The 23,076-nt window shown below is 53.6% G+C and overlaps 2 protein-coding genes across 5 annotated transcripts in view; one reads left to right on the top strand and one right to left on the bottom strand.

The window, feature by feature from the left end:
• Positions 1-13,266, top strand: part of SON (SON DNA and RNA binding protein) — a 37,725-nt gene extending 24,459 nt beyond the window's left edge. For 2 of the 4 annotated variants that reach the window (XM_054652746.2, XM_054652741.2), the window contains exons 7-12: positions 39-149; positions 646-762; positions 7,344-7,491; positions 11,495-11,563; positions 11,638-11,753; positions 11,826-12,455. In XM_054652746.2, the coding sequence (XP_054508721.2) occupies positions 39-149; positions 646-762; positions 7,344-7,491; positions 11,495-11,563; positions 11,638-11,753; positions 11,826-12,440 (1,176 nt within the window). In that variant the 3' untranslated portion in view covers positions 12,441-12,455. The other 2 variants (XM_054652751.2, XM_054652760.2) reach the window with 2 other exon arrangements.
• Positions 13,267-15,675: 2,409 nt separating this feature from the next.
• On the bottom strand, positions 15,676-21,853 carry DONSON (DNA replication fork stabilization factor DONSON). The gene is made up of 10 exons (XM_054655103.2): positions 21,543-21,853; positions 21,119-21,199; positions 19,990-20,193; positions 19,729-19,907; positions 19,181-19,359; positions 18,544-18,667; positions 17,719-17,823; positions 17,175-17,373; positions 16,163-16,363; positions 15,676-15,874 (listed from the first exon to the last, which is right to left on the bottom strand). Exons 1-10 carry the CDS (start codon positions 21,810-21,812, stop codon positions 15,737-15,739), a joined length of 1,680 nt encoding a protein of 559 aa, XP_054511078.2. The 5' UTR covers positions 21,813-21,853; the 3' UTR covers positions 15,676-15,736.
• Between the last annotated feature and the right edge of the window lie 1,223 nt (positions 21,854-23,076).

Genomic DNA, 23,076 nt, shown 5'->3' with positions numbered 1-23,076 from the left:
CTCTGCTGTGTTTTTACAAATGCTCTTTTTCCTCCTAGTGTGTGGACATAACCACAGCCATGAACGACAGAGCAGTGGCCCAGAAGAGGCTCAATGAGAACTCCTTTGACCTGGAGGCCATGTGCATGCTGAACCGGGCACAGGAGCAGGTGAGCTGGGGCCTTCAGCAGCATCTGGGGGAGCTGGAGGGAAATCAGGGCTTTCCTTTCATGGCAGCTGGTTCTCCTCTCCTGTTTCTGTTTGGAAACCCAGCTGTGGGCCAGTGTTTCAAAGTTCTGCGCTTCTGACACTGAGTTTTGTTGAGCTCCTTTGTGTATTCCATGTTCACACCCAAGTCACTCTGAAACATAGTTTAAAATTTAATTTTCTTTAAATTTTATTGTAGTTTAGCAGCACAGATGTAGGTGATTCTTTCCAAAACAGTGGATTCAGCAGTTCTGGGGATGAGGAGACCCTGAACTGGCTGGAGTTGGAGCTCAGGTGTCAGGGTGACCATTCAGATGCTCAGATTTTGGTAGCACCCGCTTTCACCTGAGCATCAGTGAATACACCAAATCCCAACAACGTGCTGTGAAAATTCCTGAGGGGTGCAGAGGGGATGTGGGGCTGTCAGTGCTGGTCTCAGTGTGTGTTTTCCTGTTGCAGATCGATGCCTGGGCTCAGTCCAACTCCATCCCCGGGCAGTTCACGGGCAGCACCGGCGCGCAGATCCTGTCCTCGGACGAGCTCACCAACAGCGGGCCCCAGGCGTGGATCCGAAAGGTAGAAGTGACACAGCCACTGCTGTCCCAGCAGTGACCACTCTGACAGCAGCCAAGGATTGCCCAGTGCACCACGAGTGCCTCTCCCTGTGGCAGAGCATGTGCCCAGTGCAGCAGGCCGGGCTCAGTCCCTGTGCCTCGGTGTCACCGGCGAGGTGTGACCGGCCAGACACGGCCTGCCACTGCCAGGACACTGCTGTGCTGCTGTGCTGGCACTGGCACATCCCTCCCTGCCTCCCTGGCACTGGCACATGCCAGGCAGGGTTGATCCTGCTGCTGCTGAAATCAGGTTTTTGTTATCGGCTTCAGTGAACCAAGGCCCAAACTGCCCTTGGGTTTGCCTTGGTTCTCTCTGGTTGCTCCTTTGCCTCTCTCTGCATCACCAGGGTTTTCTGGGAGCAGGAGTTGCAGTTGATAAGTTCCTCTCACTCTGATATTGCTGAGATACAGTGCAGTAGTTCCCTGTTGCTGTGGGTTATCACTGGCTGATTTTGGGGTGTGCTGCGTCCTCCATCCGTGTGTTTTGTACATTCAGTTACTCAAGCTGCACCTTTGCCTGTGAGCACTGATCTGGTGCTCTGTCAGGAGGGAGATCTGAGGACTTCAAGCAGCATCCACTTCCAGGCACAAGGAGTCAGGAGTTAAGCTGGTCAGTGTGGCAGGTGCTGCAGCTGAGTCTGTGTCAGCTTCGGTTGGGACACCCTCCAAGCTGGGAGGTCAGATTTGAGGCTTAGGTGGAATTTTCCATAAAAGTTGGTGTCAGCTGAACACAAAAGTCTGGAATCACAATGTCCTGAAAATAGAAACATTTTTTGCCAGGATTCACTAACTTGGTTTTCCACTTCATATAGCCAAGCAGTGCAGAGAGCCAGGGAACACAGATTTGAGTCACTGGCCAGATGGGAATCTTCTGGGATCTTGCCAGTGTTAATGCAGAATGTGCATGATAAAGTCTGATTTTAACAGCTATGAACAGCTGAGATTGTAGCAAAATGCTGCCTTTGCTGAAGACAATCCTTGTTCCTGGCAGAGGGAACTGTGAAGCCCAGGGATGTGTTGGTGAGGAAGGAGCTTTCCCACCGAGGGGCTTGGGAAGGAGATCAGCAGGGCTGTGAGGGGAGGGTTCTCCCTGTCTGCAGCACCTGGGATGGGTCCCCAAGGCCCTGGAAAGGGAGCAGCTCTGAGCAGCTCTTTCCCAAACCTCCTCCCTGGGGTCTCCTGTGATGGCAGTGGCAGGAGGGGCTGCTCACAAGGGTGAAGTGGAAAGGGCCTGGTGAGATTTACCTGTCCTCCAGCTTCACTCTGGGATCTGCTTTAAAGCAACCCAACTGAACAAACCAAAATTACAGCCAAAAAAAAACCAGATACAAGCCAAACAAAACGCTTCAAGGGAAGAGAATGGGAGAAGAGTGTGGTCTGTGCTTGACACAGCTGCTGCTAGGAGCAGAGCAATGTTGGAACATTTTGTTGGCTCTGGGCTCAGTGAGGCAGCAGCAGCAGCTCTCGTGCCCTGCCCAGAGCTGGGAATGTGCTGTGCTCACAGTGCAGGCTCTGGGGCTGGGCACACAGGAGGCTCCTGCTGGCAGCAGGAGGAGTTGGAGGGGAGGGAGGCCAGGACAAAGTCCTCTCCCTGCCCTGGCACTCCTCAGCTGCTCTCCTGCTCTGCCAGGAGGGCCCAGAGCTGCTCAGAACGCCCTGGGCTCCAGGAATGGTGGGAATCCTCACACAGCTCCATGAGGAGTCCTGCTGTGGCTGCAGGAGGGTTTCACAGGAAGGAGCAGGCCCGTGGCTCTGAGTCCATGTTCTGTTTCTCAGGGCCAGGAACACAAACCAGCCATGAAGTGCAAAGTACTGGTTGTGTGTTACTTGGACACCTGAAATCCTGTGACAATGAGCAGTTACTAAGTCAGGCTTGTGCTCCCTTTTTGGCATAAAAACTGTGTCTTAACATAAAAAACCTGGTATTTTTCCCTCAGGCCAGGAGTTGGACTCTGATCCTCATGGGTCACTTCCAACTAGGGGGTGTTGTGTGTTTCTGTGGGTTTATCTGCCAGCAGGGCTGTGCAGCTTCCTGGGGGATGCTGTGTCTGTGAGTGAGTGCACATTTCTGGCTGTTTGCTGAAGGCATTTCCCTTGGGACTTTGCCATGGGAGGAGCTGGGGCCATCCAGCACAGACTGAGCCTGTGGCAGCCACTCCATCTGGGTCTGAGGAAAGAAGGAATTGGAGCAGGCACAGGCACTGGGTGTGACAGAGGTCACCACAACACCAGGAGAGTGACTCAGGAGGGCAGCAGGGCACTTGGGGAACTGGTTTGCTGAGCTCTGTCTTCACTTTGCATTTTGTGGGGTTCACCTTTCCTTGTCCTTTCCCAGTGACTCTGGAGAGGAAATGTGCACTCAAAGCAGACTCAGAATCTCAGTTTGGGAATTAGGAACTGCAGGGTTTCATGTGGAGCACTGGGGTGGGGACACTAAGTAGCAATAAGATTTATGGTTTTCATTCCTGGACTAATTAATTCTTGGTGTTTATGTGCAGGGGCCTGAGCAGGGTCCATAAAAGAGTGATGTGTGTTAGGTATAAAAAATCTATGAACAATCTCACCTTTCTCTTTGAAAAAGTGGCTTCTGTTTCAGTTTGTCACCATCAGTGTAATCAGTTCACAAATGTGACTCATCTTTTCTGAAGGCTGCTTCTATTTTTATTCCCTTTTTCCTTCCAAACACACTGTGCTGCTGAAGAAATGGCAGAGCATGTGGTCAAATATTTTTTGTTTCTCCAAGCAAATTCTGTTGAGGTCTATTTACTCCCTCTTTCCCAGACTCACCCCTTGGTTCTGGATTTATCAGCTCAATTCTGGAGCCTGAACTTGCTCCCCAAACCCAGGGTTGTGCTCAGGGGTGGCCCTGGGGAGCTGCTGGGTCACTCACTTGTGCAGAAAGTTCTGGAAAGTGCAAACCTCCCTTCCATTCTCGCAGGCACAAGGAGCTTTCCTGGGGAGCCAGGCTCAGCTGGCAGGGCAGAGCAGCTCTGTGCTCACCAGGGACTGGATCTTGGAATGAGGAATTGTTCCCTGGCAGGGTGGGCAGGGCTGGGATGGAATTCCCAGAGCAGCTGGGGCTGCCCCTGGATCCCTGGCAGTGCCCAAGGCCAGGCTGGGCACTGGGGACAGTGGGAGGTGTCCCTGCCATGGCAGGGGTGGCTCTGGGTGGGCTCTGAGGTCCCTCCTGACCCAGCCCAGTCTGGAATTCCATGATTCCACAGCTGGTGAGTTTGTTGGGCTGGCTGCTCTCTTTCCCAGCCATCCCCTTGTCCCTGCTGTTGTCAGGAGCTCTGAGCAGCACCTGCAGGTGCTTGGGAGCACAGGGCTTGTGGGGCATCTCCTGGGCTGCTTCAGCAAGGGATTCCTGCTGCTGCCTGTGGGAGGACTGGGAGTGCTGCTGAAAGGGCCAGAGCCTCTTCCAGTTCAGCACCCAGCCCAAATTCCCTTGCTCAGGGTCCCTGCAAGGAGCCACAGGGACCAGATCCTGACCAGAGCTCGCTCCAGGAGCGCTTGGAGCTCCCAGGGATGCCAGGCTGGGATTGTTGGGCTGTGCAGGGCCAGGAGCTGGACTTGGATGGTCCTTGTGAGTCCCTTCCCACTCAGGAGATGCTGGGATTCACTGGGAAATTCTGCCTGGCACAGTTTTTCCAAAGTGATGCTTGTTCCTGGAACTTGAACTTCCTTGGAGTTCAGCCTTTAGTCCTGCCCTGAGCTGCCACCCCTGCCTTCAAGGCTTTGTTGTCTTTGCTTCCTAAATTGTTGCTCCAAAGAGTCAGCCTGAAGAATCAGCAAGAAAGTTAATTAGAGCTGCTCTAAAGCCTCTGAAGAAATCAGGTTTTACCTTCTCTTTAAAGCAAGTGCTGACACAAGAATGTGGCTCTTGAGTGTCTCCGTGTGTTGGCAGAATGGAAGTGGGATTCCATGGAATTTAGAGCTCAAAATATAAGGAAAAAAGTATCAAATTGTCCTGCAGGCTCCCTCAAATTAAGATCAATGAATGAAAGAGAAATGCTTTTGTAAATAATGAGGTAGTTCTGACAGCAGTAACCAAATGCTCAGAAACCTGGGGATTCTTGTATTCCATCCCCTTTAATTTGGATCTGCAAAGGTCCAGAGCTGCTCAGGAGTTTTTGGGAGACTCACCCTTGGATGATTTTTAAAATGAGAAGAATTGTGCCTCTTGCTTCCCTGCTTTTGTGAACATTTCCGTTGCTTCTGTGGTTTTCAATGAATTCCCAGCACCAGTTTTACCCCCACTCATTAAATCATGGGCTGAGGGAAGTTGTCTGTTACTAAACTACAAAAAAAATACAATGTGCAGGTGGCATTAGAGGTTTACATTCACTTTATTATTAAAAAGAAAAAAAAAAAAAAAACCAGAATCAAAATGCAGGAACCTTTTCCTTGCTGCAGACATTTGCTTCCTCAGTGACCTGAGTCCAAGGGGGCTTCTCCTGGCTCCTTTCCCACTGGTACCTTCCCCATGCCTTTTGGTGGGATGCACAAGTATTTGTGTGTTCTAGAATCAAATTATTATTATTAATAATAATTGTTATTAATAATAATAAATGTGCAAGTCATGGTTCTGTTGGCCACATTGAAGAGTCAGCACAAAGTTCCTGCTGCAGTTCCCCTCCAGGATCCTGAATTCACCACGGAAGGGATGCTTTAACAAACAGCCCTTGGGAACCTAGAACTTCCCAGTTCCAGTTTCTGGAGTTTGTTCAGGCTCTGCTAATTCCTCTGCAGGAGCTCAGGGCTCTGAGCAGGACCAGGACATTTTGGTTCTGCTCTGTCCTTGCTCCTGAGCCAGGCTCAGGTGTCCGGGTGTTTGGGAAAGCCGAGGGAGCCGCAGTGACCTCAGCAGGAGCTTGCGCTGTGTCCTTTGTGAACTGAACACACCCCGTGGTGCTGCAGCAGCCAGGGAGCCAAACCTGCAGCCAGCAGGAGCCAGCCCAGCTCCAGAGCCTGCAGGGAGCTGCTCTTGCAGGATGTTCCTGGAGAGGAGGGGAGGAGGGAGTGGGAGCTGAGGGAAGGGCTGTGGATGCTGTGTCTGAGGGGCTGGCTCCGCACCAGCCCCAGCTCTGCTCCTCCAGCCTCGTGGATCCGTGGGGATCCACACAGGGATTTCCTGGCCCGGGCAGAGGCTGGGAGCACTCCTGGCACAGCCTCCAGCAGGGCTTTCCTGCCACACTGGTGCCAGCCTGCAGCGAGGGGCCAGGCACAGGCGTGTGCAGGGAATCCCTGAGGAACACACGCTCTGCCAAAGGGAGCCCTGGGAATGCAGGGAGCCCTGGGAATGCAGGGACCCCTCAGTCCTGCCCTGGTGACAGCCCCAGGCCCGTGCTGAGCTCCAGGAGCTCCCAGGATGCCCAGGCTGGGGTTGCTGGGCTGTCTGTGCAGGGCCAGCGCTCGGAGCCCGTGGTGCTGATGGATCCCTTCCAGCTCAGGCCACGTGTGACTCTGTGACCTCTGGGGAGCTCCTGCCCTGGCAGGCACAGCTCCAGGGGCGGCAGAGCCCCGAGGCTGCGTGGCTGTGCCCGGGCAGTGAGCCAGCCCTGCCCGGCTGCGTGGGGCAGGCAAAGCCAGGCTCTGCTGTGATGGAAATGCTTGACTTGCTTTGGGGTCAGCGGGGGGGCACGAGAGATGATAGTTCACAGAATAACCTGTGAACTTTCACCCCTCTATATGGAAACTTGTTTCAGGGTCAAATCCTTGTAGCCGCCTTCTTGCCACGGTCAGTGCCAGCCCTACTATTCACAACACTGCGGCCAGCGAGGCCTAGGTACGTAACATTTAAGGAGTTTTTACAGTTCTTTACATCAAAGCAGATGTTTAAACTTTCTGTTGATAAGCTTTCACCGTTTAACAACTTTTGTTAATGCTCATTTGAAAGAATGTGACGACTGCTGCTGCTAAACTGGGGGGCCAAGCGCCTTTTTCCGTTAAAATCAAGAGAGGGGAAAGCAAAAGCTGTTTGTTCCATGTGGAATTTCAGAGTAGAACTTGAATGTGCAACTGCTGTGTAATGAATCAGGTGGGGAGAGGTTTTTTTTTTTAGATTTAAATCCGCCTAAACAGCCTGTGAATGTCATGACTAAATGTGCTTGTGTTCTGTTGGACGAGGAGGTGCCCTGGCACAGCTGTGCCGGGATCAGTTCCCACTTCCCGAGCTGAGGACATCTCTGGGATCAGAGCAGAGTCTTTAGAGCCTTTAGAGTCTTTAGGTTGTTGCTTGGTTAAACACATCTGTCTGCCAAGGGTCACTGCCACTTTGGGATCACCTTAGACTTTTCCTAAGTTGTTCTTTTTTGCCAAACATTGATTTGTGTCTCGTGTGTCCGCGTGAGTTCCGGGTTCCACGCACTGGTTTGGGCTAAAAATCCACAGAGCTCAGGTGGATTTTTTTTTTTTATTTTGATTTTTTAATTGAGTCTGTGAAAAATTGTTAGAAACATTTTTTTTTTGGAAGTTCCCACTTCTTACTTAAAATCCCAGCGCTAACTTTAGGCCTTGTTTTACTTCTCTTTTTCTGGATAGGATCAGTTCTTAAGAGCAGCCCCTGTAACTGGAGGAATGGGAGCTCAGCTGATGAGGAAGATGGGCTGGAGAGAAGGAGAAGGCCTTGGGAAGAACAAGGAAGGCAGCGTTGAGCCCATCATGGTGGACTTTAAGACAGATAGAAAAGGTGAGTCCTGGAGTCCTGCCTCAGGGATGTTTGTGGCTGCTCAGCTGCCTGCAGAGGCCCCTGGGAGCAGGAGGTGTTGTCTGGGGGGCTTCACTGGCACATGGAGCAGGTTCTGGGATTTTACCTCGGGTTTGCCAAGGCCTGGAGTCAGCCCAGAGCTTTGTCCTTGTGGAAAAGCTGCAGTGGTGGCTCTGGAGCAAGTGGCTGGAGCAGGAGTGGGGTAGAAGGTGGAATAGAGGGGTCAGAGTTCCAGAGGGGTCAGTGGGGACAGAGCTGAGAGCCCCAAAGCTGAGCTGTGCCAGTGACTCACACTCAGGGCTTTGGGGATTCTGGTCCTTTCCCTGCTCTTCATCTCCAGCCTGATCCTGCTGAGGGCAGCTCTGCTCATCCTCAGGGCTGCTTCCAGAGCAGCTTTAGCCTCCACTTTCCCTGGAAACCTCCTCCCCTGTTTCCCATGGTTTCCTGTCCATGGCCACAGGGGAGAACTCTCCTGGTGCAGCAGAGCCATCCAGTGCTGCTGCTCCTTCAGCTTGGCCACTGAGGTTTGTGTGCTGGGTGCTGCTGGAGATTCTCCATCTGAAACACCTTTTGCTTTAAATCCAAAATTCAGCAGTCAGGATTTCTAATTTAATTGTTCTGCTCTGCATGGAACAAAACAGCAACTCCACACTGACTGTGGGTCAGCTTCCTGCTGTTCTAAAGATTGTTCTAAAGAACCTTCAACCCATCTCAAAGCAAGGGGTGGAAATACTCAGAATTTTCATTTCAAGGCCATTGGATGGGGCTTGGAGCAGCCTGGCACAGTGGGAGGTTTCCCTGCCCATGGGACTGGATGGGCTTCAAGGTCCCTTCCCACCCAAACCATTCTGGGATTTCAGGGCCTGTGTTGGCTTTTGTCACTGCTCAGAACTGAGCTTGAATGGCCAAACCCCTCACGTGTTTTTCTTTACAACCTTTCTGTGTAAAGAGAGAAATGAAAGCCCAAAGGTGCCTGGAGGCAGTGATTGCTCCTGCTGGCCTGTGAGAGTCATCTGAGACCAGGGCCACCCTCCAGACAGCCCAGCTGGGCTTTGTATTCCCTGCTGGTGAAACACTTCTGCTCATGTGCGGCCTCACCTGATCATTCCCACCAAAGTTGTGCCTGGGTGCAGAATTCCCTCTGCTCTTGGGCCACCCAGGTCTGTGGCACAGGGAGATGAGGGGCAGGAGGTGTCCTGTCACAGACAAGCAGGAAAATTATTATATATGATATATATATTGTATATTATATATTATATAATGTATATATAGTATATATCATATACTATATCTTTATTATTTATTATAGTACATATAATATAATATATATTATATATTATATATTTTATATTATTTATAATATATAATATTGTATATTATTTATTATATATTATATACTATATTATATTACATATATTGCATATTATACATTATATAGTGTATATATATAGTATATATCATATACCATAATATATATTATTTATTTTATATAATATATTTAGGACAAGGGATTATATATGTTATTATGTATTCTATTATATATTTAGGGATTATATTTTGAGGACAAGTAGTTTTTCAGACATCTGTGTTCTTGGGTGATTAAATGGGTAAAACAAATACTTTTTTTTTTTTTTTTTTTAAACTTGTGTGTGGAGTTTTGAAGTCCACAGTGTTTGACAGGAAGGCTGTTATTAACCCACCACCCAGGTTTGTTTTGTAAGGAATTGATTAGACATTTTTCAATGTAGAAAACAGTATTTTATTTTATAAATATTAGAGTTTATATTCTAATAATTATTAAAAGATCTATTTTAATAAATATATATTTATAGATATAAACCAGCCCAAATAAAATACAATTCCTGGTCCCAGGAAGTGACTCAGGAGGCTGCAGCTTGTTTGAAATTCCCAGCTGAGGTCCCAGAGACAGGAGGTGGACTGGAGTGTCAGGGGCTCAACAGCAGGGAGAGAGTTGATTGAGGAGGATGAGCATCCCTGCTTGGTTTGGGTGTAAAATTCCTTCAGTGACTGTCTCTGATGGCTTCATGCCCCTTGGGAAGGCCCTGCTTAGGGATTGCAGGAATATTGGGGTGATTATCTGGTAAGGAGGGAAGGATTTTCCTGGAAAGCAAGAGAAACCCAAATGCCACCCACAAAAGCTGAAGGAGCAGGAAGACACTGGAAGCAATTGCAGTATCTCCCTGTCTTTATTCACCAGAGCCACAGCAGGAAAACTGGAGGTAAGAAACAAAGGAATATTGAAAGGTTGAGAGTGGCAAAATCCATGGGGAGAAACTTGAGTTTCTCTGGTGGATTGTCACTGGAATTTCAGACACTTCTGGCAATTCTTCAGTTCTTTCCTTGATCCTGTAAGGTTTTCAGAAGAGCAGGGCTGAGCTTTGGTGATTGCAGTGACTCCAGGAGAGCCTGGGCTCCCTGCAGCCCTTGGGGGCTGTTCCACTCTCTGCTGCTTGGCTCCCAGGGGCTGGAACCCTGTAAATTCAGAGAGCACAAGGAATCCAGGTCTGTGGGTCACTCCTGGCAGGAGGGGACACAGGGACATCTCTGGATAAGGGGAAGGGTCCCTGTGCTCCTGTGTCTGAGGCAAGCTGAAGGCAGGGGGTGACTCAGGGCTGCACAAAACAGTCAGAGAATGTTCTTCAGTGTCTCCCTTGTGGATTGTTTCTCCAAAGAGGGCATGGGAAACCAGGTTTCCTTGGAAAACCAGGTGTTCTCTGCCTTGTGTGAGAGTGCTGAGAGGTTTCTCCTCCTGGCTGCTTCAGAGTCTTCCTTGGGGAGAATGGACTGAGTGAAAAGGATGGAACAAGGTGGAGGGTTGAGAGCTGGGTGGGGTCTGCAGGTGTGATCCCTGTGATCCTCCAGGTGTGATCCCTGTGATCCTCCAGGTGTGATCCCTATGATCCTCCAGGTGTGATCCCTGTGATCCTGGTTGTGCTCTGCTGCTGCCTCAGGGGCCAGGGGCAAATGGGGAATGTCAGTGGGAGCAGGGAATGTCAGTGACAATGGGGAATGTCAGTGGGAGCAGGGAATGTCAGTGGGAACAGGGAATGTCAGTGACAACAGGGAATGTCAGTGGGAGCAGGGAATGTCAGTGGGAGCAGGGAATGTCAGTGGGAACGGGGAATGTCAGTGGGAACAGGGAATGTCAGTGACAATGGGGAATGTCAGTGGGACCAGGGAATGTCAGTGGGAGCAGGGAATGTCAGTGACAATGGGGAATGTCAGTGGCAATGGGGAATGTCAGTGGCAATGGGGAATGTCAGTGGGAGCAGGGAATGTCAGTGGGAGCAGGGAATGTCAGTGGGAACGGGGAATGTCAGTGGGAACAGGGAATGTCAGTGGGACCGGGGAATGTCAGTGGGAGCTGGGAATGTCAGTGGGAGCTGGGAATGTCAGTGGGAGCAGGGAATGTCAGTGGGAATGGGGAATGTCAGTGGGAACAGGGAATGTCAGTGACAACAGGGAATGTCAGTGGGAGCAGGGAATGTCAGTGGGAACAGGGAATGTCAGTGGGAACGGGGAATGTCAGTGGGCACAGGGAATCAGCGGAACCAGGGAATCAGTGGAACCAGGGGATGTCAGTGGGCACAGGGAATCAGTGGAACCAGGGAATGTCAGTGGGCACAGGGAATCAGTGGAACCAGGGGATGTCAGTGGGCACAGGGAATCAGTGGAACCAGGGAATGTCAGTGGGCACAGGGAGTGTCAGTGGGCACAGGGAATCAGTGGAACCAGGGAGTCAGTGGAACCAGGGGATGTCAGTGGGAATGGGGAATCAGTGGAACCAGGGGATGTCAGTGGAACCAGGGAATGTCAGTGGGCACAGGGAATCAGTGGAACCAGGGAATGTCAGTGGAACCAGGGAATGTCCGTGGGCACAGGGGATCAGTGGAACCAGGGAATGTCAGTGGGCACAGGGAATCAGTGGAACCAGGGGATGTCATCGTGCCTGTGTTGTTTGCAGGGCTGGTTGCTGTGGGAGAGAAGGCCCAGAAGAGGTCTGGCCATTACGTGGTGATGAAGGATCTTTCAGGTGAGTTCCTTGTCGGGAATGGCGCCGTTGCCAGGGGCTGGCTGGGCACTGACCCTGCCGTGTGTATGTGCCAGGGAAGCACCCGGTGTCTGCGCTGATGGAGATCTGCAACAAGAGGAGGTGGACGCCCCCCGAGTTCGTGCTGGTGGACGACAGTGGGCCTGATCACCGCAAGCATTTCATCTTCAAGGTGGGTCTGGGCTGCCTGCCCCTGTGCTGCTTTCTCTGTGCCAGGGGTGAAATCCATGTTTCTGTTTGATAGAAACACCTCACGGGGCTGGCTGAGGATGGTGGAGCCGTCTCGGTGCTGGAACGTTCAAGTCCTGTTCCTGGAAAGGCCAAACCGAGTCCCTGGAGCACTTTATTCTGGGATCCCAGGGCTGGAGCCCCTCTGAGGCCAGGCTTGGAGAGCTGGGGGTGCTCACCTGGAGGAGGGAAGGCTCCAGTGAGACCTCAGAGCTCCTTGCCGGCCCTAAAGGGGCTCCAGCAGAGCTGGAGAGGGACTGGGGACAAGGGCTGGAGGGGCAGGACGCAGGGAATCGCTTCCCTCTGCCAGAGGGCAGGGCTGGATGGGATCTTGGGAATTAGGAATTCCCTGGCAGGGTGGGCAGGCCCTGGCACAGGGAGCCCAGGGCAGCTGTTGCTGCCCCTGGGTCCCTGGCAGGGCCCAAGGCCCCTGGGGCTTGGAGCAGCCCTGCACAGTGGAAGGTGTCCCTGCCACGGCAGGGGTGGCACTGGCTGGCCCGTGAGGTCCCTCCCAGCCCCGAGCACGGTGGGATCCCCTGCAATGTCCTTGCTGACAGGCAGCCGTGGGATCTGTGTCCCTAAAAAGGAGCTGCCCAGAGTGTGCCTGGGGCAGGCACGGCCCCCTCGCTAACCCCTGGTTCCCCCGTGCCAGGTGAGAGTCAATGGCAACGAGTACAGGCCCACCTTTGCCAGCCTTAACAAGAAGCACGCGAAAGCCACGGCGGCCACGGCGGCGCTGCAGGCCATGGGACTCGTACCAAAGGAAAGCATGGTCAATACCACCATGTTCAGGAGTGCCTCACACCGCTAAGCTTGGCTTTACTGGGACACTGGTTCTGAGCATTTTACTCTGCACAAGAAATGGTATTTGCCCCTCTCATGTTGTAAATACATCGGCGATTCCCACCTTGTAAAAACTGTACAGACACCCGCAGGTTTTTCTTTTGTACCATCCAAATGTATTTAAATCATACTTAGTTTTTGGTATGTTTATATTGTTTACATTAGTGATGTAATTATTTCTTAAACGACTAAATCAGACGACAGACTCTGGAGGCATCAGAAATCCAGACCCTTGGCTGAAGCTCCTGCAGTTCCTCTCCTGTCAGAGCGTTGACCCTTTCTTTGATACAGTTTTGTAGTGGCTGCAGGGTTCCCTGGGCTCGGGGAGGTGCTGGGGACACCCTGGGGCCGTGCCCGGGCGCTGCCCCTCGGTGCCACCCCAGGGCGGCCGGGGGCACGCGGGGGCTCGGGCACGGCCCGGCCTCGCAGCGGGGCTGCTCTTCCCAACCGGGGAATCCACTGCCTGATGCTGATTGTACGGATTTGTGGTTCATGTGAATTTTAAACTCTTTAACAAATCTACAACTGGATTTGGGGGGAGGGAGGGGGTAGAATGATGCTTCAATTGTTGTACCCAACTTGGTCAATAAAGCAGCACAAGTTCATAATCTTCACCCCTGGTCAGTAAACGGTAATTGCAAGGGCTGCCAAGCCAGGAAACAGGAATTTAAACACACCAAAATGCCTTCTGCAAGGAACACACACACGATACAGAAGTGGCTTTGTGAGGATTCCAAACAGCCACTGGGATGGCAGGAGCAGGTCTGGTGGTTTTTTGTTTGTTTTGAACTTTTACAAAATAACTCCTTGGGATGCAGTGTTAAGGGTAAGCATCCTCTGCCCTCAAGGAGCGTGACCCAGAGTTTGGGCAGTTGGACAGCTGAGAGGATGTAGAGAGCTTTTCTTACTTTTATTTTTTATTTAAGAAGCATTAATCTTTGATCTGTGTGCACGTGGGACTGGGAGGGGCAGTGCACCCTCCCTGAGGGATCTGAGGTAGGAGCAGGCTGCCAGGATTCCTGCACTGGGGTCCTTCAGGTGCTTGTCCCAGGACAAGTGTTTGTGAGGGGTGAACCTGAGCTGGGTTTGGGGACAGAACAAACCCAGCCAGGCTGCTCAGGCCTCACGGGAGGGACCCTCTGGCCATGGGGGTCCATGGAGCTGAGGAATTCCTGGTGCCTGGAGCCGTGTGGGTCCCGTCAGTGGCACAGAACGTGGAGTCTCCTTGCTCTGCAGGGACAAGGGGTGGTGTTTCCTGGGCAGCAGGGAGTTGGGGTTGGTTTGGAGACAGAAAAGCCCCTGTGAGTCTGTCCAAGCGCTCCGAAAATGCTTCAGTTGATCTTCATTTCATGGACGTTGTTGTCTTGAATTAAACTTTTTTCCCTTTGGCATCTCGCCTTCGGTCTCTGACTAAACGTGTGGAGCTTGTACTGCAAGTGTTTGGGAGGTGTGAAATCCCAGCAGAGATGGGAGGAGGCACCCTGGGGGTGTCTGGCTCCATCCCAGGGCTGGAGCTGCTCCCTCCACACTCAGTGGCCTGGCAGAGCTCAGACCCTGCAGCTGCTGAGGATTCTGCCCATGGCAGCTCAGACTCCTCAACTGGACACCATCAGATTTGGGAATGTAGAGCCCCCTGTACTTGTTTGCTTCCTTTGTCTGTATCCCTGTTTCCCAGGCATAAGGTAAAGACCTGAGTTCTCTCCCAGCAGCAGAGAATCCAGTCCCACTGAAGGCTCCATTTGAAAAATAACTACTCAGAAAGGTCTGCATGTCATGGCTTAAAGCTGGGGTTCTGTGTGTTCCCTGGAGCCCCATATCCTTCAGGAGCAGCCCTGCATCCTGGCAGCAGCTGGGCTTTGCTCCTGGGGCTGCCAGCTCTCAGCAGCTCTGTAAAGCCATGCTGGATCACCCAGAGTTCCAGCAGAGCTGCATCCCTGCTGGGGCCTGGGGCAGACAAAGGCTCTGGAGGCAGAGGAAGCTTTGGCTGGCCCAGGCTCAGGGGCTGCTCTGTGCCTGTGTTGGGTTTGTGGGGCTTTGCTGGGTGATCCCAGAGCCCAGGGGCAGCAGCAGGGAAAGCTGAGCTTTGCTGCCCACAGCTTCACTTCAGTAACAAACACCAGGTTATGGAAATACACCTGGAGAGCACAAACACGAGTTAGTTCCCACTCAGCTGTGGCATTCCCTGCTGCAGAAATGTGCTCAGCCAAGAGCTATGGAGAAGTGACACCCTCCCCAAAAGGCCTGGGAGCCTCCACCTGCAGGGAAACACTCAGAGCCTGGGCAGACCCTGCTCCTCTTCCTCTGTCTCTGTGATCCATGGAATCCCAGGTGCTGGCCCAGCCCTGCCAGCCCATGCAGTGCCAGCTGTGCCCATGGGCACCTTGTCCCCAGCCCAGAGCACTCAGTGCCACCTGCAGGGGACACCTGCAGGGCTGGGCACTGCCAAGCTCCCTGGAGGTGCCAAGGCCTGGCCACCCTTCCCTTGTGCCCAGGTGCTGCAGGCATTTGATTCCTCCCCTTGTTCCCCTGCTCAGGCTGTGGTTTGTAGGCCTGGGGTGAGTGTGGGAGCTCTGACCTCCATTCCTCCCTGTGGAGTTTGAAGATCACCCCAAGCCAAGGGGTGCCACACACCCAAGGTGCAGCTGCTGAGGGGGGCAGGGGGCTGTGAACAGTCTGGGAAGGGGTTTTGCCAAGCATTCCACCCATCCATGGGATCCCAAGAAGGTTTAGGCTGGAAGGGACCTTAAAGCTCATCTGGTTCCTATCCCCTGCCCTGGGGGGTTCTAGTTCTGAGCTGGTTATGAGTTCCTGCCCTGAGCAGGAGCAGAAATTCCATGCTTGGAACAGAAGCTGTGTGTGCATGGAGAGCACTGACCTGCCAGGGGCAAACCAGACCAATAAAAGCACATTTTATTTTAAAAACACTTTGTACAGTAAAAAAGGAGATGTCCAAGGCCTTTCCCATCCTTCCTCCAAAGCCCTTGGAGGTGTTCCTGTGCAGCACTTGTGTGGGGCATCCCTGCCCCAAGCTCAGCACCTGCAGCTCTGGGAGGGAATGTCCTGCTCCAGGCACCAGCAGCATTCCTAGGCCTTCCAGGTGTAGCTGTAATCCTTCATCTCCAGCAGGCGGAGGGAGGATTTCCCCAGCGTGGGACACTGCCTCAGCTGCTCCAGCGTCCTGGGATGCAGCCCGCAGGCAGGCAGCTCCTGCTGCCCGTCCTCCTGTGGAGGGCGCACGCATGGAATGAGCTTTGTGCGGGAAATCAGAGCCCGCTGGGGAGCTCCCGTTACCTCTGCTGGGGCAGGACGAGCCCCGGGCTGCAGGCAGAGGCTCCCGGCTGTTCTGGTGCTCCCGGGTATTCCAGCGGCAGGCCCTGCCACGGGAAGGTCCCGGGGTGCGCTCCCCGTCCCGGGCCTGTCCCGGTGTACCCTCCCCGCCCCGGGGCTGTCCCGGTGTGCGCTCCCCATCCCAGCCCTGTGCTCCCCGTCCCGGTGTTCGCTCCTCCTCACCTGGGGCGGGCCCGGGCGGGTGTTGAAGGCGGCGCTGGGCTCGTGGGGGCTGAGCAGGGCGCGGAAGGAGCCGCGCTGCGCCGGGCCCAGCAGCAGCGTCAGGGCGTGCAGGGCGTGCGGCAGGACCGGCCCCAGCACCTCCAGGCTGAACACGTCCTCAAAGCCCCCCGGCACCCGGGCACGGCCGCTGACAGTGCGAGCCTGGGGGCAGACAGGACACCGCGGTCACACAGAGCACAGCTGGGAATTGTCACCGCTCTGACACCACAGGGCCACAGCCCCGCTGAAAATGGAAACGCTTCTCAGTATTGTTCACTCCCTGTGCAATGCACGAGGTTTGAATGTCCCTGTAACAACTCCTAAAATGTACTCCTGGACTGCAGGAATGCTGCAGGGACTGGGAAGGGAAGTGCACAAGACCAGGATGAACTTCTCTGGTGGAACAAGTGACTGGATGCTGTTCTTAGTGGGAAGAAATCTGGGTTAGATATAGGGAAAGAATTCTTGGCTGTAAGGTGAGGAAGCTCTGGCACAGCCGGGGCTGCCCCTGGATCCCTGGAAGTGTCCAAGGCCAGGCTGGACAAGGCTTGGAACAACCTGGGATAGGGGAAGGTGTCCCTGGCCATGGCAGGGGTTGGTCCCTCCCAATCCAAACCATTCCCTGCAGGAACAGAGGGTGAGCTGTGCCTCAGGGGCTCCTCATGCGAGGGGCTGGGATAGTCTGAGAGCCATTAAGATCTGGGGAGAATCTTAACAGCCACTTCCCTCTGGGCGGCCCTGCACAGGCTCTTGTGTGCAGGGAGGTAAGAAAGGGAACGCTGGGATGTCAGCTCAGGGCAGGGATGTGCTGCAGGGATTTAGGAACGGGCTGTGCCTGCAGACAAAATGCTGACTCAGGCTTTAGCCACAACAACCCCGCTGTGGTGCCTGAGGGGAGCCTCACCAAGCCAGGAGCTGATTCCCTGGGTAAGGAAGCGCTCCCCCCGCTCCCGGAGCCCGCCGCGTCCCTCACCTTGAGCGTCTGCAGGGTCCCGCCCCGGAAAGCTACCGGGGACAGCAGCGTCGGGGGCAGCCCCGCCTGCGGCCCCGCCACGGCCACCAGGCTGCGGCAGCTGATGAGGAAATTGAGCAGCCTGAAGGTGTGGCTGCCTCTCACCAGCACCAGCGACTCGGGCCGGTGATCCACCTGCACCTCGTGCTTCTCCTTGCGCCTGGGAGCCCAGTCAAGGGAAAGCCATGGAGCATCCGTGGGCCAAAAAGCTGGAGCAGTGAGCCTCCCCACACCCCACCTGACCAAAATCCCCAAACCCCACCCAGCTGTGCACCTACCCAGATCTGCTCTTCAGATATTAAACAGCACCTTAACCCTGGCTTCAAATCCTAGAAATACTTGCAAAGTAACTAAAAAAAAATGCAGTTTCTCATAACATGCAGGAACGTGAGGATTCATATTTGGAAAAGAGTTCTCAAAAACTTCTCCAGAACTCAAATTGTGTACCACAGCACTGTAACAGCTGCAGGGTTTTCTGGTGTCTGGAAGATCAGGGGAAGGATACAGTTGGATAGAAATAGTATCTGGTTTCTTCACCTTGCCTTGGACTCCCATCTCCTCAAGCCAAGAGAAGTTTCCATCATCATCATCATCGCTGGGAGCTGGTTCCCTGGAGACACAGGATCAGGGTTAGGAGGGCAATGCCTCTGAGGAAGGTTTTCCAAATGGACTGTGCAGGAGCGTGGAGATGCCCCTGAATTCCAGCACTGCACAACTGTGGGAAATGGAAAGATAGAAACTTCCACAGATCCAGGAGGGTTTGATCTGCAGCCTTGGAAGGAGCTTGGATTGATGCAAAAATAAAGAACATTATTAAGTAGAATAAGAGACATTAAGAACAAAGAACAGACATTAAGTAGAAAAATCATAAACTTATTTTCTATAGTTGTAAGTAAGAATATGCCTTAAGTGAGAAAGTGTATTGATAAGGTGGTGAAGGGTTTATAATGTAAGGGTGTGCTTGTATAGAGTAACTAAGAGTTTGGAAGTTGTAACAGAAGCATATGTGTGTAGGTGAGTTAGAAACCCATTGGATAAAAGTATCCACAGTGCAGCAGAAGTAAGTAAAGGTGATAGGTTAGAAATGCAAAATAAGAAATGCAAAAAGTTCTATATTGCCTTCTAATGAAGAAACTTGTGACTATGAGCTATGGCTGAATGCTTGCTCCTCTGAAATCTCCCAGCCCCTGAGATGTTTACCTGATCAATGAATCTATGGCTGAATTCTTTCTTCTTTAAAATCTCACAGCCTCTGAGCTGGTGTTTAATGATCAATGAATCAGTGATGCCCCATCCCTTTATGCCAGAGACACCCAGCATTGTTACTCACCCCGTATCCTCCACGCTGCTGCCTGCTCTGAGGCCCTCAGCCGTCTCTGTCTCCAAACTCTCCTCAGAGTTTTTCTGTTTCCTGGCTCCACTTTCCTCGAGCAGAGGCAAAGAGAATTCTATGCCTGTGGTGAGGAGAGGCAGCAGTGAGGGCTGTGTGCCAGCCCTGCCCCATCCCAGTGCCCATCCCCATGCCCATCCTGATGCCCTTACCCTCGGAGCGCATGGCGTGGCGCAGGCCGAGTGTGGTGGGCACAATGGTGGCTGTGTGCCAGCCCTGCCCCATCCCCGTGCCCATCCCCATGCCCATCCCAGTGCCCATCCCCATGCCCTTACCCTCGGAGCACATGGCGTGGCGCAGGCCGCGCGTGGTGGGCGCGATGGCAGCCGTGTGCCCGCCCTGCCCCATCCCTGTGTCCATGCCCATCCCCATGCCCATCCCTGTGCCCTTACCCTCGGAGCGCATGGCGTGGCGCAGGCCGCGCGTGGTGGGCGCGATGGCGGCCGTGGGCTCGGCACTGCCCCATTCCCATCCCGGTGCTCATCCCCATGCCCATTCCCATCCCTGTCCCATCCCGGTGCCCATGCCCATGCCCCATCCCCATGCCCTATCCCTGTGCCCATGTCCGTGCCCTTACCCTCGGAGCACATGGCGTGGCGCAGGCCACGCGTGGTGGGCGCGATGGCGGCCGTGGGCTCGGCGCTGCCCGCCAGCCCCGCGGCGCGGAACAGCACCGAGAACTGCGCCGAGCACACGTAGAAATAGGGGCAGAGGCGCGCCCGCAGCAGCTGGTACAGCGAGGTGAAGCTCACCGACCTGCAGGGAACACACAGCGCTGGCACGGCTGGCAGGGCCCCTGCCCTGGAGAGGGAGTGGGGACAGGACAAGGGAATGGCTCCCACTGCCAGAGGGCAGGAATGGACGGGAGATTGGGAATTAGGAATTGTTATCTAGGAGGGTGGGCAGGGGCTGGCATGGAATCCACTCTGGATCCCTGGCAGTGCCCAAGGCCAGGCTGGACACTGGGGCCTGGAGCAGCCTGGGACAGTGGAAGGTGTCCCTGCCATGGCAGGGGCTGAAATTTGTTAATCCTCAAGCTCCCTTCCAACCCAAACCATGCCACGACTCTGTGATTAATTACAATCTCCTCGCTCACCCTCACCCAGCCCATCAGGCTGCACTCACCAGTCGCTCATCAGCACTTGCTGCAGGGCCTCATCCTGTGCCCAAGGACAGGCCTTCCCAGCCATGCTCCTGTCTGCGCCGAGGCGGGGGAAGAGCGGCAGCCAGGGCAGCGAGGGGTGCAGCCAGTAGAGCAGGCTCTGCTGGAAGGCACAGCGCAGCTCCGTGCACAGCCGCGGCTCCTGCGGGGCCCAGAGCGAGTGAGGGGCACGGCAAAGCTGCGGCGAGCAGAGCTGCAGCCCCAGGCACCCGCCCGGCCCTCACCTGCACGCTCCGGGGCAGCGAGGCTTCCGCGGCCCTGCAGTGCTGAGCCACCCCCTGCGCCTCCTCCTGGCCTTTCAGGTGCTCGGCCCACGTGAAGGGCTGGGAGGACATGAAGAGAACCCGTGTTTTAATGCTCCAGTCTGCAGGGAACTCGTGGCGTGGCGAGGAGGGAGCTTTGGGTGCAGCAAGAGGGGAATGAAGGTCCTGAGCAAGCAGAAACAGCATCAGTTAACTCGCAGAAAATTAAACCTGTCCACAGGCTGACAGTTATTATTTTATATATATATATTATTATTATTACATCATATTCTGTTTTTTATTATATTCTATTATTTATTATATTCTATAATTTCTATATTCTTTTATACACTACTATTTTCATTCTTTTACTCAGCAACAGATTCAAACAAAAATACTCCATTCTATTGCCTATAAAACCACATGAGAGGGCTTCCACTCATGACTCAGTATAAACTAGGAACAAATAAAAAGATAAATTATTAAAACAAAAAAAGCCCTGAGCCTGGTGTTTATGAAGACAAGAATTTCCATGCCAAAATGGTTATTTCATTTCATCCTCTCCTGGTGACTGTAAGGTCACATGCTGAAAAAAGCCCTGGGCACCTCCAAGACAGTTTGTTCTCCTTTTCCTATCCTTCTAATTTAGTTTGAACTTCAGTGTCTGGACCTAGAACAACATTAGAGAATGTCTATTGAAACTCGGTTTGAATTTCAAGGGCTGGTTTTCAGGAATTCTTGCTTTCCTATGTGCTTGATGAACTGCTCCATTTCTGTAGCTGAAAACCAGACTGCAGAAGGTCTATCTGGTGAAAAACATCCTCATCTCAACTACAGATAAAACTAAGAAACAGTAAAATTATAGTCAGGAAAACTGAAAGACAATAATCTCTGTGCACGGAACTACAATACCAGTGAGGTCAGGCAGAAGGCTGGGTTTAAAAGACTGTCACCAGAACAGGAAACATCAATGTAAGAAATTTCCTTGAATACATTTCAGTACATTCTTTTATGCAAAGATGGGGCACCAAATACCAAGCGAAACAGTTTCAGCTTTCTGTGTGCCCTGAGAACAGCTGGAATCTTTTCAGCACCGTGTGCAGTTTCGTACCTGGCTTAGGGCGAGGATGTCGGAACTTTCAGCAGGCTCTGCTCTCCCGGGAGGCTTCTCCTCACAGGCCGGCTCTAAAAACTGAATGAAAGAGCAGCATTAGGCACAGCACAAAGGAACACGGGCTGATCATTTTAAAAACTGCCCTTGCGGTGACATTTCCCGAGTGATCCTCAGCACCCCGGGCTGCAAACAAACCCCGCTCGGGGTGAGCACAAGATCTGCACCCAGAGCTGAGCAACAGCCGAGCCCAGCAGGGCCTCGGAGGAGGCGGGGGCGAGCCCGGGGCTGCATCGGGAAGGGGCTGAGGGGCTTAGGGCCATGGCTGAGGGTGATGGCTGAGGGCGCAGGGCGATGCCTGAGCGCGCAGGGCGATGCCTGAGGGCTAAGCACGGAGGACCCCGCTGCCGGGGCTCGGTCCCACCTGCCAGAAGGGCACTGCCGATGGATCCCCGCCCGCGGGGGCCGCTGTCGGAGGCTGAGGGGCGGCCGCCGCCCGCCGCGGAGCGTTGTCCAGGCTGGAGAAGGGGTTGCGGCGGCGGGCGGCCGCAGAGCCCCGCGGGGCCGGGGCGGCGGCGGCTTCCGCGGCGGCAGCGGGGTCGCTCCTCCGCGCAGGACGTTTGCGCTTCAGCCGCAGCAGCGCCGGCGGCTTCTTGAAGCCGGGCGAGTGCCCGGGCTCGGCAGGGGCGGCCATGGCCGAGCGGGGCCCGGAGGAGCCGCGCTCCGGTCTTGGCGCCAAAGAGCGCCCGCTCCGCCCCGGGGCGGTGCTGAGGGAGCGGCGCCGCCATTGCTGCCGCCCTCAGGGGCTCTGAGGGGAGCGCGGCTCCCGCCAGCCCCGCTCCGCCCGCACGGTCCACACAAACACGGAGCACAAAGACAGACGGCGCTGAAATTGTGTCCGTGCCCTGCCAAATGCACCCGGACAGCGGCCCCAGGGGCTGGGCTGGGCTGCGGCAGCATCGCCACATGGCTGCGCCCGGGCCAAATCCCCTGTGCTGATACCGGGGCCAGGGGTGTGCGATGGGACACGAACCACACGGGGTTCAGCCTCTCTGGGAGAAAGGAACGAGTGTTTGAGGCTATTTGGGAGAAAACTGCTCTCGATGGCACCCGTCTGTTGTACATGGGGCTCAAAAGCCATAACAAGTAGTAGAAAAGTATTAGAAATACATGTGGTTCAAAAGGCATAAAGAGGTAGTCAGGAGCAACAATTTTACTGACAAAAGAGTTAATAAAAGAAAAACGATACTATTAAAAGATCTTTCGTCCGCAGTTTTATCACTGCTTGTGCTTGGTTTTTTTTTTTAACTTGTTAATATCTTACTTCATCTGCTTTCTTGTGGAAACATTGAAGCAAAACTGAGCAGCAGCAGGGAAACACCAGCAGCTGGCTCCAAGGCTGCAGAATGGCTGTGCAGCTCCCGCAGCACTGCCACGCTCCAGCCGTGCACAGAAGCCCCTCTCCTTTCCCAGGCTGCATGGCAGCACACCAGCAGTAAAATCAGAGTTCCTCCTGATGTCCTAGGCTTGCCCTGCACCACTGATCCAGAGCGTCCTCCAAGTGTGCTGAGTGAGAGGAGACAGATCAAGTGTGCTTCTGGATCATCTGGTTTCTCTCCCATTTTCCCACTGACACAGCTTTGAAGTGGCCATGTCCATGGTTTGAATGATTCACAGCGAAAATGAGCAACACGGCTGAAAGACAAAAAGTATTTTCGCTCTCGAATCAGAGCATGTAGGGAGGCACATGGTTTAAGGAAAGCAAAATGCAGTTCCTTCCCCACTGCTGACTTTGATAGGCCATGATCATGGATAATGCTGGAGAGACAGATCTGGGCTGTGCTGAGGTTAAAAGAGGGGAAATGAACGTGCACAGCACAGGGAGATACCAAAGGTAGCAAGCTACACAAAGTGCCTCAAACACCTGACACACAATTCCACCAGCTTGGGGACTCTGG

This window comes from Agelaius phoeniceus, chromosome 2, assembly GCF_051311805.1.
Source record: "Agelaius phoeniceus isolate bAgePho1 chromosome 2, bAgePho1.hap1, whole genome shotgun sequence".
NCBI classification, from domain to species: Eukaryota; Metazoa; Chordata; class Aves; order Passeriformes; family Icteridae; genus Agelaius; species Agelaius phoeniceus.
The sequence above is the reverse complement of the archived record's forward strand: the minus strand, read 5'-3'. Positions and strand labels throughout refer to the sequence as shown.